This window comes from Tyto alba, unplaced genomic scaffold (genome assembly GCF_018691265.1).
Source record: "Tyto alba isolate M040663 unplaced genomic scaffold, T.alba_DEE_v4.0 Super-Scaffold_13, whole genome shotgun sequence".
NCBI lineage: Eukaryota > Metazoa > Chordata > Aves > Strigiformes > Tytonidae > Tyto > Tyto alba.
In genome coordinates, this window is record NW_024881275.1 from 32136994 (window position 1) to 32151418 (window position 14425).

At 43.0% G+C, this 14425-nt stretch overlaps 1 protein-coding gene across 1 annotated transcript in view; it reads right to left on the minus strand.

The window, feature by feature from the left end:
• FAM189A2 (family with sequence similarity 189 member A2) overlaps positions 1 to 6928 on the minus strand; it is a 29672-nt gene extending 22744 nt beyond the window's left edge. The window contains exons 1-4 of the mRNA XM_042788005.1: positions 6909 to 6928; positions 5032 to 5872; positions 1314 to 1370; positions 565 to 630 (exon numbers count right to left, since the gene is read on the minus strand). Coding sequence (XP_042643939.1) covers positions 565 to 630; positions 1314 to 1370; positions 5032 to 5872; positions 6909 to 6928 — 984 coding nt within the window. The remainder of the gene's footprint in view (positions 1 to 564; positions 631 to 1313; positions 1371 to 5031; positions 5873 to 6908) is intronic.
• Between the last annotated feature and the right edge of the window lie 7497 nt (positions 6929 to 14425).

Consider the following 14425-nt stretch of genomic DNA (forward strand, 5'->3'; position numbering starts at 1 on the left):
TGGGTGCAAGGGAACTCAGGAAGACTCTAGCTCAAAGCAGAGTCAGCTATGAGATCATAGCAGGCTGCTCAGGGTTTTAATCACCCTTGTCTTAGAAACTTCCCCATCTGCTGCACCACTTCCCTGGTCAAACTGCTCCAGCCCTTGACCATCCTATATATCATTTGGTACAAATTAAAATCTCAGGAAGAGTTTAGTGCTTTCATATTCAGGTAAAACTAGAAAAGGCCCATAAATTTTATGCAAAGGAGAAAAGTGAAAGAGCAATGACACACAAAGGGAAACTACAGCAACAACATGCTGTAACAACAGCAGAGAGCACGGGCAATATAGAAACAGTGAGCACTGTGAAAGCCTCAGGTATTTTGAGACAGGTGTCATTTACATTTGTTTTCATGAAAATATGGTCCTTCTAGACTGGGAGCCCCAGATATCAAGCTCTTCTTTTTATCAACAGAGTTGGTAAAATACTTGCTTTGCTCTGCCTGTGCTAACGAGTGCACCACTGAGAAATGGCAATTCATCCACAGCTCACACATCTGATCATTAGTACGTCTCACTTACCAACCATGAGGATCGTGAAAAAGTGCTGCATAAAAACTGAACAACTGTTTTGGCCTGGAAAAAGGTCTTCAGAAGTGACAGTAAGGGAAGAGGAAAAAACCAAAACAAAACAAAAGACAAACAAAATAACACTTCAAAAGCTTTTTTTTTCAAATCCCAACTCAGACATTGAGAGCTACACAGCTTCAGGTTTCACTTAGAAACAGCTTACACACCCCACACAATTTACTTCACTGAGAGTAATGTAATGTCAACTGTATTTGAAACTAACACTGGATACATACTGTAATACGTCAATACTTAGGTTAGCTCTCAAACCTCCTGTCAGACAGTAAAATAGTACAACTGAGCTAAGCTTTAAAATCAACTCCCCCGTTTAAGCTTAAGCAGCACTGCCTCAGAGAGCTAAATTATTTATACTAAACCAGCACTTTCTTATACTGACACAAACATAAGAAGTGCTCTGTAAACAACATTAACACTTCTTCCAGATGTGGTCCACTCTTGTCCTTAACAGGGACTCCATCCATGCAAAAAAGAATATAGCCTTTCACAGGCTTTGATTCTTCTTTCAGTAATTATGATTCTACAGTTAAAAAAAAAAAAAAAAAAAAAAGAGAGAGACTCAACAGTATAGTCTATTTTTTCAAGGAGAAAGAAGGGATTTGTGACTATTTTTTTACTAATGACTATTAAATCCAGATCATCTTCTGATAATTTCCTTACAGTAAATTTTAATCCATACTTACCAAACACTTATTCCCTCTCCTCCATTTCAGTAAGCCCAGGATTCCACATAAAATTACCTACAATAAAAACCATAGAATCACCAAAAAGCAAATAACTGCTCACAAAATGTCATTTACATGGTATTTATCACTCTCTGAAGAAAGGTACTTTGGAACACAACCATGATGCTGGGAAGGTATGAAGATACACTTTAAGGCAGAGAAGATCCTGGGCTGATGAGGTTCTTCACTCTTAAGAGCATCCTGTGAAATAACACAACCAAATTTTAATCTGGTGTTTTCTTATTTTTTGCTCCCAGAAAATGTGGATGGGGACAAGATTTATGCCAGCAACTCTGACCTCAACAACTGTCTAAAGAATTACCTTCAGCCAACTGAGTGCTTGTTTTCTGCAACATGGCTAAACAAATCTAAAAACTGGCTCACTCTCCTCCATCCTCTGTCACCACACAATCACTTCATTATGGGCCTGCCTCTTCCCTTGTGCTGACTCTGGCTCCGTCCTGACCACCTCAGTGAACTAAATCCCAGAGCATGAAACCTACCGATCCCCCTGAGCTGGCTTGCTATTTAGTCAGACGAATGCCAGTATTAGCACGAGGAAAGAAGAGAAAGTAAAAGCATCCTCTTCTGCAGTAGTCGTTAGACTAGACTTGCCAAATCACAGAACTGAACCCTATGACTCTTCACCTTAGAGGGCAAAACAGTTAAGGATGGAGAAAGTATTACTGTAGAACTGAAGCAAATAGCATACCCAAATACTCTCGCAGTAAGTATGGGAATCCTATAAAGAAAGGCAAATCAGTTTTTCTGCAGGTCCCGCAAATAAGCAGATATATTTTTAATTTGTGTGACTTTGTAACTAAGCCAATTCACATCAAACTCCTACCCTAAAAAGAAACAAGACCACCAGAACAAACAGGATGTTGCCCACTAGCTTTTTTAATAAATCCCTTCTGTAACTTCATTCACTTGACATGATCAATCTGATCTGGTGTAATGTGCATATAAGACTTGGCCTAACCACCTACTGATATCATCACTAGTGTTGCAAAACCACATATATAACTCTGCAGTTTCATAACAAATTATTTTTTGAATTCTGGGAGTGCAAATGGTCACATTATTTTATAACAAAGCACATAAGTACTGAATTGCTTTGCCTTAATGACAACAAGACTTACTTCATTATGTTTGTTATAGCTTTAAGATATGTGAAAAGAGAGTTTTTCTCAAAGTTTTCCTGATCTGCACTTAACCAGTGCATCATAATCAGGATGTTACATTTAAAATGAAAAAAAAAAAAACCAAAACAAAACAAAAAACCAACCAACAACCAACCAAACAAACAAACAAAACCACCAAAATAAAACGAACCAAACAAAAAAACCCAAACAGACATATCCTCAATTCCGGCTTTTAATTGCCTCTACCTTTCCAGGTTGCTCCTGTGTGACAATTTTCACTCATGCTGTTACACCTGAAAGGCATTTTTGGTAACTTTTTTGGCTGAACATATTACTGTTTCAGAGCTAGTATGGAAAAAAAAAAAAAATCTTCATTATTAAAGAGACTGAATATTTCAATTTTACACGAGCAATTTTAAAACATTCTAAAAGCATTGTCATGGTTTGAGCTCGGAGGGCAACTGAGCACCACAGCTGCTCTCTGCCCACTTCCCTGTCAATGATGGGAAGGAGAAATTCAAGCAAAAGGCTCCAGAATTGAGACAGAACTGTGAGGCATGGCTCACCCATTATGGTCATGGGCAAAAGACAGACTCCTTAGGGGAAGAAAAAACATAAATTTAATACAGACACTAACAAGAACAACACTTAACAGACAGAGTAGGACAGTGAGAAGCATTGCCACATCTTGAGAACACCTTCCCCCCACCCCTCCCTTCTTCCCGGGCTCAGCTCTGCTCCCGATATCTCTACCTCCTCCCCCAGTGGCGCAGGGGCAGGGAATGGGGGGGGCAGTCAGTGCTGCCATCCTTCTTGGGGATGGAGGGTTGGGGAGTGGAATTTATGTCATTCTCCCCACTGCTCCGGTGTGGTCCCCCTCTGATGAGACACAGTCCTCCAGAAACTTTCTCTGATGTGAGTCCCCCCCACAGGCTGCAGCCCTTCCCGAGCTGCTCCGGCATGGGACACCCCCGCATGCTGCAATCCTCCCAGCACTGAATTACAGCAGCGGGGCTACCTTTTCCCACAGGGTCCTGTCTGGCTTCGGGCACAGCCGCCGGCTATGGTGGGGGCTCCTCCACAGGTCACAGAATCTGCTCCACCAGTGACCTCTGTGTGTGCCAGGGGGCCGCCCTGCCCTCTCACCGGGGATACAGGGGAGCTCTCTGCACCAGCACACCTCCCCCTCTCCCATCCCCTCCTTCCTTCCACTGACCTTAGTGTTCGCACAGGTGTCCTCCACACAGCTCCCACTCCTCCTCCCAGGTTCCCATTCCTAAATATGTTATGTCAGAGGCACAGACACCGTCTCTAATTGACTCGGCCCTGGCCAGATGTGGGTCTGACTTGGAGCCAGAGGAGCTTTGAGAAGCTTCTCACAGGGGCCATCCCTGTCGCCCCCTCCCCTGCTAACAAAAACCCTGCCATACACACAAATCCAGCATATGCATAAGCATGGTTCATGTGCAGGGTTCAAAGAAAGTCTTTAGTTTACATATATGTGAACTTATTTTAATCCAGGGTAAGGGAAAGAAAAAAAAAAAAAAAAAAAAAAAAAGAATGAGATACCAAACATACACATTTGAATTGTCTGGGTTCCCTTCCCTCCCACCCCCCTGTAAAAGCAGTCTGTACTTTAAGGGATGACCATTGCATTATACACTACAAATAGGAACCACCCGATCCCTGCAGATCAGTGAGCACATTTCCACAGGTTATGAACAACATTACAAACGTAATTTACGTGTTTAACCCGAGTGATAGGCCAATACTCTTCACCCTAGTGGCAGAGAAGAGCGTGCCAGCCACAGAACAAGACTTGCTCAAGGGGCCACAAACTGGGTACAATCTATCTATCTCCTACTTCTGTTAACATCTCCTCACTTCTGCAATGCAGACTATTATATATTCTGTATTTATAAAGGTGCAGTTTAAAGCAGGGCACAACAAGAGATAGAGTAACTTCTCTTGGGGTACTACAAAACTGTCAATAAGCCCACCCACTTTTTTCCCAAGGAACGTAGCTATTTTCTCTCTCACTAGAGTAACAATATACGATGCACAAAAGCAATATACAACATCGACATATGCCACGACTTGAGAAAATCCTGTTTCTGACTATATATAATAATTGAGTACTTATTTTTAAGCTAAAAGGCACACCACGAAACAAAATCCCCAGCCTAGCTGTCCCTACACTTGTTATCCTGTTCATGCTGCCACCCTGGTAAAACTGGTGGCAAAAGCGCAACTGCAAGTTATTTCTGCACCCCCCCCGGCTCCCCAGGAGAGAGCTCCCTCTTCGCTGCTACCGAAGCGGGAGCAAACGTTCCTCGGCGACAAGCAGCCGCTCTGTCGTGGGGGCTCCGCGCAGTCCGCGCTTAACCTTAGGACGGCGCGCACGGCCGGCGGGGCTCCCCAGCGCCCGGTGGGCACCGCGAACGGCCGCTGCCCCCCGCGTCCCGGCTCCGCGCCGGCCGGGGCGGGCGCGGGTGGGCACACCCGGGTGGGGCTCCGCGACCGTGACTTACCGAGGGTCCGGTCCAGAGGGGACAGGCGGTCTTCACCTGCGGGGTGCTGCTCTGCGACGCGGCGTAGAAGCTCAGCGCCGCCTGAAAGCAGCCCAGGACGACCTCCAGCACCTCGATCACGACCAGCTGCTGGGACGACAGGATGGCGGCGCCCGGCTCCGGCTCGGCGAAGCGGCGCGGGTTGCCGGTCCACGGCGAGAGGAGGCGACGGCACCGCGAGCGCAGCGGCCACGTCGAGGGGGCGGCGGCGGACCGCGAGCCCTCCGCCGCCGATGTGCCGGGGAAGGTGGCCAGACACCCGTCCGGTGTGCCGGCGGAGTTGCCCGGATTCCCCCGCGATGTGCCCGCCGGTGTGCCGGCAGTGGTGGCCAGACACCCGTCCGGTGTGCCGGCAGTGGTGGCCAGACACCCCTCCGGTGTGCCGGCGGAGGTGGCCGGATTCCCCCCCGATGTGCCCGCCGGTGTGCCGGCAGTGGTGGCCAGACACCCGTCCGGTGTGCCGGCGGTGGTGGCCAGACACCCGTCCGGTGTGCCGGCGGAGTTGCCCGGATTCCCCCGCGATGTGCCCGCCGGTGTGCCGGCAGTGGTGGCCAGACACCCGTCCGGTGTGCCGGCGGAGTTGCCCGGAGCCCCCGCCGCCTGGGGTGGTGGGGCAGCTCCCGGGACGGGGCAGCAGGAGCCCGGCAGGGTTTGGGGGGCCGGCGGCGGCGGTTCCTCTCTGCCGGCGGCAGCCGCGCCGGGCCCGGCCGGCCCTTCGCCGCTCCCGCCCAAGCCCACCCGGGAGCCGACAGCCTGCGGAGCTGCTGTCCCCTCTCCTTTCCCCGCCACCCCCTCGCCGGCCCTGCCCGGAGCCTCCGGCTGCCCCCCGGGGCTAGCGGCCGGCCGGCCGCCGCGCCGCTCCCCCGCCGCCCCGCCGGGCGATGCCGGGGGCTGCCCCGCGGCCGGCAAAGTGTCCGCAGCGCGGAGCCCCGCCTGCCCCCCGGCCCCCGGCCCGCCGGCCTGCCGCCCCACGCCGGGGTCCGCCGGCCGCAGAGCCATGCCACCTCGTCCCGGGTGGGATGCCGCGACCGCTGCTCCGACACAGACCCTTCCCTTTGTACTAGTCCGGGCAGGGGTTGCCCCACCCCTTATTAACGTAGGCCTTTCCTCCGTTGCCCTTTTTCCTTTGATCACTGTTGTTACCGATCGGTAACCATGAAATTTGAAAATAGCTCTTTCTGGGGGGGGGGTGAGGGTGCTGGCGGGGGGCAACCGACGGGATTGTATTTCCTATTGCTGGCGTCCTTCACAAGACGAGGAGGTTTCAGAGACAAAACTTTAACGGTATCATGTCTTCTAAACAAAGATAAGGGCAAAGGAACCCCTTTATCCGGTGGCGTTCCTTTTGTTCCCTTTTCCTCCTTCTATCTGTTCCCTGGGAAAATCTTGCCGTGACCATGGTCTATCTTTCTCTTGCACTTGATGTGCTCCAAGGAAGGAGGGTCAGGAATTTACTTCAGCCGTGTGTGCTGCTCTCTCCAGCTCAGCCAAAGCGATTTTATATCTGCTGGTCTTGTCTGGACATGTCTTCAAAAAAACAAAGAATCTTGGACGTGAAAAATTGAGCTTTAAGTACTGTAAGAAAATAAGCTGTGTTAAAGGTGTCACTGGCTTGGATGACAGCACTTGCTCCTCTACAGAAGAAGGTGCAGATCCAGCACTAGGGAAAGGATTTCAAAACTGTGTCACAATAATGCATAAGGTCTTATACAAAGAAAGGAAAAGATCCATCCTTAGAGAGTCTGCTTTCAGAATTACATCTTGCATGTATCTCTGTTGATTTTCTACCTTAAGATTCAGGATTTAGAGCACTCCTTACCAAAATAAACCAAAATTACTTGCCACCCTGGATCACCATCTTTCAGTCAAGCTCTCACAAATCAACCTTTATGCCAGGGTTTATGGACCAGGGTTGGGAGCAATAGATTTCAACACCCAAGACTGCATAAGAAGGCTGCACGAGTGCTACTGCCTTTGCATATGACTATATGCCCTTCCCAGTCTTTAACACAGCCATTAATTATTAAACATGTAACTTTAACCATGGGACTGAAGACTATCATACACATGCTAATTTACAAGACACTTTCTATGATTTTGCCTTTTATTCTATCTGCAATTGTGGATACTGTAAGTCTGATGAAACTTCAATAATACCAAGCCACTGGAAAATGCTATGTCCATATATTTCAGGGCTTTAGAGTAGTTGTCCCAGTCTTAGCTTGCCAAATCCACAAGACGCAGCCAAGTATAAAAGATGCTTCATCAGATTTCAGCCCTAATCAACTAGCAGCTTACTTGTAACAACTAGAAACAGGGTATCTGCACTTCATCTTTTGAATGGAAGAGAGAAAATGTCATTCTTCAGTGTCCAAACCTGTTTCCAGTTATAAACATTTAGGAGCAATTAGGAGAAAGCTAACTACCATTTACATATGCACGATGAAGTTTTTTATACACCCATACAAGCATTTGCCAGTGTTTGCTGACAACAGACTTCATGGCATCAGATCTCATTTGCTGTGGCACCTCCTCAACTCTTGGCATTAATGATTAAATACCTTATAATTAGGAACAAACATTTGACAGATCAAGCATATTAGTTATGTGCTAACATCGTTTCTTCTATTTATTTTAAAGCAAGTAACTTTTCTACCAGAACATATGTAACAGAACGACTTTTTAGGCCTACTATTTCTGAAGAAAATTTAAAAGGATTGCCTGCTTGTCTACTTTCTTGTAGGGATTATATTTTTACTCTTTGTTATTTGACAGATGCAATTCTGAGAATTTCATTGCTTAACAGCGTCATCATATGAATGAACAAAATGGTGACATTCATCAGCTTCTGCTTTTCTGTCTTTTGTGGAAGCAACAGCACCCTTCTTAGGTCTGTGCGATGGTGATCATAGTTATTTTTCTCTCTCATACAGAGCTCTAGCTTCCTTTAAATCAATAGGGAGATACTGTCATATCTGCTCAGAAGCCAGCAGAAAAGTTTGTAAAATACTTTGCATATGGTTATCTACTGTGTAAATATAAGTACACTCCCCCCCTCCCAATTATCCAAGATATTTGAACATTAGATGTAACGCTTGACTTGTCACATACATACTCATATTTAAACAGCTATGACAGTTGCAAATAAATGGAAACAAAACATATGCTAGGTGGGAAAACTTCATACACATGCTTGAAAATATATACACTTAAGAGAAAATAGAGTTCTAACAAATAAACTGATTTCTTTTCATGGGAAAAAGGGTATCACTGCTTGTAATGTTGCTCCAAGTGAACCAGTGTGATTTCTGGTTGGTGAAAGCAGTGTCATTTTTTCATTCCTACTTTTACACTAAGGCAAAGTAACTTAAGATTTATACTGACCTGTTCTCCTTTAATACTTTACCACTGTCTACAGATTTCTGTTCACTTGTGACATAACTTGTCTCTTTAATGTTATTCTTTATTCTGGTTTATCCTGGTTTAGGTTTTTAAGAGATCAATTATTTGCTCTAACAGAAGGAAGTAGTATTTCTAATACAATCACTATTAATAATTTTATGCATTCACCGTTCACTTGTCAGCTGGTGCTGTTTATGTCCTCAAGTCTAAGAAATAATAGTATGTCTAGTATAAAACATTAAATCAGATTTTGTACTTTTAATAATGAGAGTCCATGGCAGTGGTGTTTATTTCTCCTTAAACATATGGAAACACACATGTTCAAATTCAGTGAAGAATTCATTTTCATGTTATCTAAAAATTAGAGATTTTATTAAATAAAAAAGCTATCATGGAAATAAATCTTAGAGCTGTAAGAGAATTTTCTATAATGGTTTTTGGTTTTTCTCTAAACACTTCGTCTGAGCAAGAATTTGTCCACTTTATTCATATGCAGATAATATTGGCTTTTACAAAATCATAATGTGGTCCGTGGTTGATCCTTGTTTACTCAGTGCACCAGCTTAAGACCCCACTTTGTGTAAAAAATAACCAAACTAAGTTACAAAATATTTCTTAGTTAATATAATTTTATACTTTTAAGTGTCTGAATAGACAAGGAGAAAAAGAACAGTAAACATTTTTTTTTATAACCTATCATGGACCCCACTATCCATGAGCATGCCACAATAGAACACAGTTCACTGAAACTGTGATTTTATAGATAACCAATTATTTTATATGACTGGTAGTCTTAAAAAAACAATGCCTTTAACAATTACCAAAAGCTGAGATGCTATCCTGTATAGACATACTGAAGTATCAGAAAGTTAATAGCCACATGTAAAGATCTTATGTTAGTTTTTTAAAAAGTTTTGCATGCCTACCCTTCAAGAATCTGCTCTGAAGATCTCCTAAATCTGATTGAAACATTTAAATATTTTACACAAACTCCAACAGGGGGAACATATTAGCAACTTTTCAAACTACTACTGTTATATTCTGTTTTCAGCATTGTGTCTTTGCTGGTCTCTGCTGAGGATTGCATTGCAATGTAGTGACAGTAAACATAAATGTATTCTATTATTAGAGCAAGAAAACTAAATCCTGCTTCAGAAAAACAAAACAAAACTAATAAAAAATAAACAAACTCCAAACAAATAAACAATCAAATAAAACAAAAAACAAACACAACCCCTCTCCCTCCCCACCCTCCCAAAAAAAAAAAAACCACACAAAAAAACCCCATGAAAACAGAGCACTATATATTTTGCAGGACCACGTTCAGGACAAGAGACCAAAAGTTTCTGAAATATGCCCATATGAAAACTCAAAATCAACAAATGTCAAACTCAGGAGCATGAACTTGTCTTTAAACACTAAAACATCCTTTTGAATACTTTAGCAGTTGTTTTTCATGCTGCATCAGCCACATGGTGTAATGACATTTAACTGCAACACGTGTATGGTGGCAATACAAGATTTTAGTTGCTAAGAGTTTTCTACAGAAGTTTCTGTCAGGAACTTGGCCTTTGCTGTCTGTCTTACACATCTCTTGAAGCCACCATCAAAAGGCACCTTATAGATCTTATTTTTTTTTGATCTTTTGACACAGAAAAACCTTTTTGAATTCATGCCTCTACAACAAACCAAACCAAACCAAACCAAACCAATCCAAACCAAACCAAACCAAACCAAACCATACCAAACCAAACCAAACCAAACCAAACCAAAACAAAACAAACCATGAAACATCTACATTAGCACCTTTTCTCTCTTCCCAGCCCTCATTTTTAGGGAGGGTGGGGAAGGAAGCAAAAGTCAGTAGTTGGTTACGGCTAAACAATGTAATGCTTTAAAAGTAAAGCCTTATTTATTACCTACCCAGACTAGAGACCCTCAAATCAGTGTACCTATGACAAACTTAGCAAAGTCCCTGTCAACAAGGAAGCAAACTAAAGAGACATGTACTTTATGGAATCTCTGAGGACTAGATTTAAGACTCATTTACAGCCATCAGGGACCTGAGGAGAAGTGTTCACATTGACTGGAGGAATTACAGAACTTCCCCATTTTTGTCCCAGTACAGAGAGGGAATCAGCTTGCTTCCTGGCATGAGGATACTTTTTCCCCTATATGAGGAAGTTCGAGCTGTCCTGTTGACATGAGGTTGACTGAGTGGCAAATTTGATGGATGGTATTAACTATTTACCTAGTCAGCATCCTAAATAAATTTTGCACTTCAGAAATGCAAAGGTAGAATTCTGACCCAATGAATTTGCAATGAAACCCAGAAAATGGCTGTGACTATTATAGATGACCTGGTAGCTGGAGTACACAGGAAAAAAGATTACAATGAGAAGGTGTCATTCACATGCTTTTGCTATAGCATGCGAAGCTAACAATGCATGTATAGTCAAAGGTATTAGTGACACAGCCTGGAGACAGTTTTATTATGTCATCTCACCTCAGTTTTGGCTCTTTGAAACTTTGTGAAACCTGTAATATCTTTTCACAGAGACTTAAAAAGAAGAAAGGTTAGCCTGAAAAATTGGATAAAAGAGAAGTTTTTAGACAGATTAAATAATAATAATGTACAGAATTCATTGATAACAATTAAATTCCCTTCAATCCCGATTAAAATCATACAAAGTAAATTTTTCTAAAACGACCTATCTCTCCCATGACATGTTTCATTACATGTGGTAGAAAATTTCAACATGTTCCTCAAAATCCTATCTGGCTTCAACTCAGACATACAAACTTCCGGCATCTTAAAACCTCTATCAGTACTCCTCTAGAAGCAGAAACAAAGTTGCACTATATATAGCACAACAGCTTTTACAAGCCACTCAGAAGAGATACTCTGAATCATCTGTCTCGTTTTTTCTTCCTAGTTTTTGTTAACATTGACAAGTCAGCTCAAATTCTGTACTTTGTTTGTTTTTTGGTTTTGTTTTTGTTTTTTTTTTTGTTTGTTTGTTTTTTGTTTGGTTTTTTTTTGTTTGTTTGTTTTTTTTTTTTTGTTTTGTTTTGTTTTGTTTTGTTTTTTGTTTTTTGTTTTTTTTTGTTTTAGTTGGAGCCTGGATGTTCAAGGCCTTGGTGTACGCATATGATGTCCTGCACTCTGTGGACATCTGCTCGGCAGGGACAGAGGGATCTCAGTCCCCCAGCTGCCTGGTGCAGATTGATAGAGGAATCTTAGTGCTCCTGAACAAAGCAGAAGGACTCCTGGGGATGTCAGAAGAAGAAGAAAAAAATCAGCATAAAGATGCATGTACTGTCTACATGACCAGAAAGGGAGGTGATGGATATTATGGTCCAAGCCACCTCTCATCTAGCCCTAAAAAAACCCAACCAAACAAACAAAAATACCCCCCAACAACAACAAAAAACCCCATACTAGTAAGTCTTTGGAGAACTCATATTCCACATAGGTGGATGATACATATGCAGGCTCCCCTGTGGGGTTCTCTATTCACCCCACATTATACTGGGGGTGAATAGAGAATACTTGGAGAGTGGAAAGTGACTTGTTAAGGCAATAAGATAACATTACTAATATTTTTTATTAGTATTACTAATAGTACTGATAGTACTTAAATTATAATAATTATAACATAAAATGCTATTAGTATTACTAATAATATTTTCTGTTATGATTATTATAATTTATTTACTAATTAGATACTTAACGAATACCTGATTTACCTAAGCAGAATTGTGTTGTGATGTATATGCTTGATGGGAGGATTCTAAAGAACCGTGACCTTAAATTGGTGTAGCCAGTAAGATCCCTCTGACAAACCACTGTAGCTCACCAGTAAGAGTGTTTAGCATGGCTTATGAGGTGAAGTAATACCACTGAATGATAGAGGCCAGTATTACTGAGATCATTGACATGACACAGAAGTGTGGAGTATGTGGTATATGGAAAAATTTAGGGCAAAAGTTTCTAAAGGAGGGACATGATAATTTACACTAGGGTTAGTGAATGTGTAGACAAAAAATGAACTGACCCTACAGCAGTTCGGTCAGGCTTAAAAGGTGGAAAAATCAGAATAAATTGAAGAAAGGAAAGGGCAAGTCAGGATTACATTGATTACTTGATAGATGGGCTAAGAGATGAGGAAGGCAAAATCTCTTTGCTAGGAGGGGAGAAAGTCTTACTCAAAGCAATTGTAACCTATAAAACTGGAAACAGTCTACTGGAAGTGTTGTCCCAAAACCTGGATTATTTTACCTGGTGTGCAATGAGCCCAAAAGCCACATGGAGTCAAGGTATTTGTTTAATTCATACCTTCTCAGAGTTGGGTGATGGGTCGTAATTCCACAAAGCTAGCACACTGCACACAGGCAAGCCATGTATTTATGCACTTCAAATTACATAAATACACATTTGCTGTAATGACCACTGGTTAGTTTCTTATCACTTTGTTCCTCTTTGGTAAACAACATGCCTCCTCTTGAATTAAAGTTTCAGTGTCTTTTTATTATTCTGTACAAACTCAAAGGGTGGGGGTCGTCTCTCAGTAGGGGCCTTTTTCTCATAAAGAGGTGTGATTTCCATATTACAATAAGCTAAATTCATCTAAAAGCCACAGCTTGGACAGTCGTTATGGTATCTCTGAGCCCATGATTAAGGGAGCTTTCGTTCCTCAAATCAAGGCTTTGTCTCTTCTTTTATCTTCTTTATTTTGCAGGACTCCGCTATCTTTGAGCCAATTGTCTCCTCCCAAGGCCTTGTCCTGTGAGATGTTTCTTTTTTGTTTTAATATTTAGTCTTTCATAGAAGTACAAACTAAATAATATACTTAGAAAGTTAATTACAAACCCAAATCATTATGGGAGCTCAATAGTGATGACTGTGACACACACACACACACAAAAACACTCCTGAAGAGAAAATATGTGGTGGGGGCTCTGGTCATTGCTCTCCATACAAGGGAAACTCAGTCTGAGGCCACTCCTGAGACCCTGGGGATGGTCAGAGCTGAGTAGCTCATTCTTCCCCTGGGTATGTAGTGAGTATCAGCCACACGTCTCATGAAACCTCATCCCCCTGCTCAATTCCCATGGCAGGGTTTGGGGAGCTGGGGTCAGGGTGGCTCTGGGTGCAGAGGATGCTGACACAGTCTGCAGGGATATGTTCTGCCTCTGCAGGCCACCATGGCCTCTACATTATGGAACTGTGTCACACTTGGACCAGTTGGGGCACCTTGTAACAAGTTCCATTATGTACTTTTTGCCATTTCTTCTGGTTCCTCATGTGGAACAGCTAACATGTTCTGCCCCTGCAACTGTCCCTGTTAAGAATAACATATTACTGTTCTTGTTCTGAGGAGCAGGATGGGGCCATTGGCATTGTTAGCGTTCATGCGAGAGCCCTGTGTTTGCCTGAGTTATTCGTGTGGCTCGCCATGTGTAAATATGCATGTGCGTGTGGTATGCACATGTTCTGTGTGCCACATGCACAGGCACACGAGCAGCTGGACCTGGGGACATGGAGCTGCTACATCCTCACCTCTCTTGGTCTGCTGGGTCCATTCAGAACCCCTTAACTGATAGCTTCTCCTGAAATCTGACAGCTTTTTTGTAATCCTTCCTCAGTTAGCTTCTGCATGTCAAAATCAATCTTTTACGAACCACAGTAAATGTAAGCATAGACCATAAATGCAAATCAATGTCTTTTCCTTAGAAGGGATAGCTAAAATTTCTGTGAACAAATTGAATGCTTCTTACCTCATCTCTGTTTTATCATCAAAGCAGTTATTAATAAATTCCTGTAGTTTAAAAGAAATTACCACCAAGAGCACAAGTCCATGTCCATCCCACATTCATCTTCAGATTTCTACTCTTCTGTCCGAACTGTGTATCTCAACTAATTTCGGCTTCAGCAGTACATCTTTGGGCA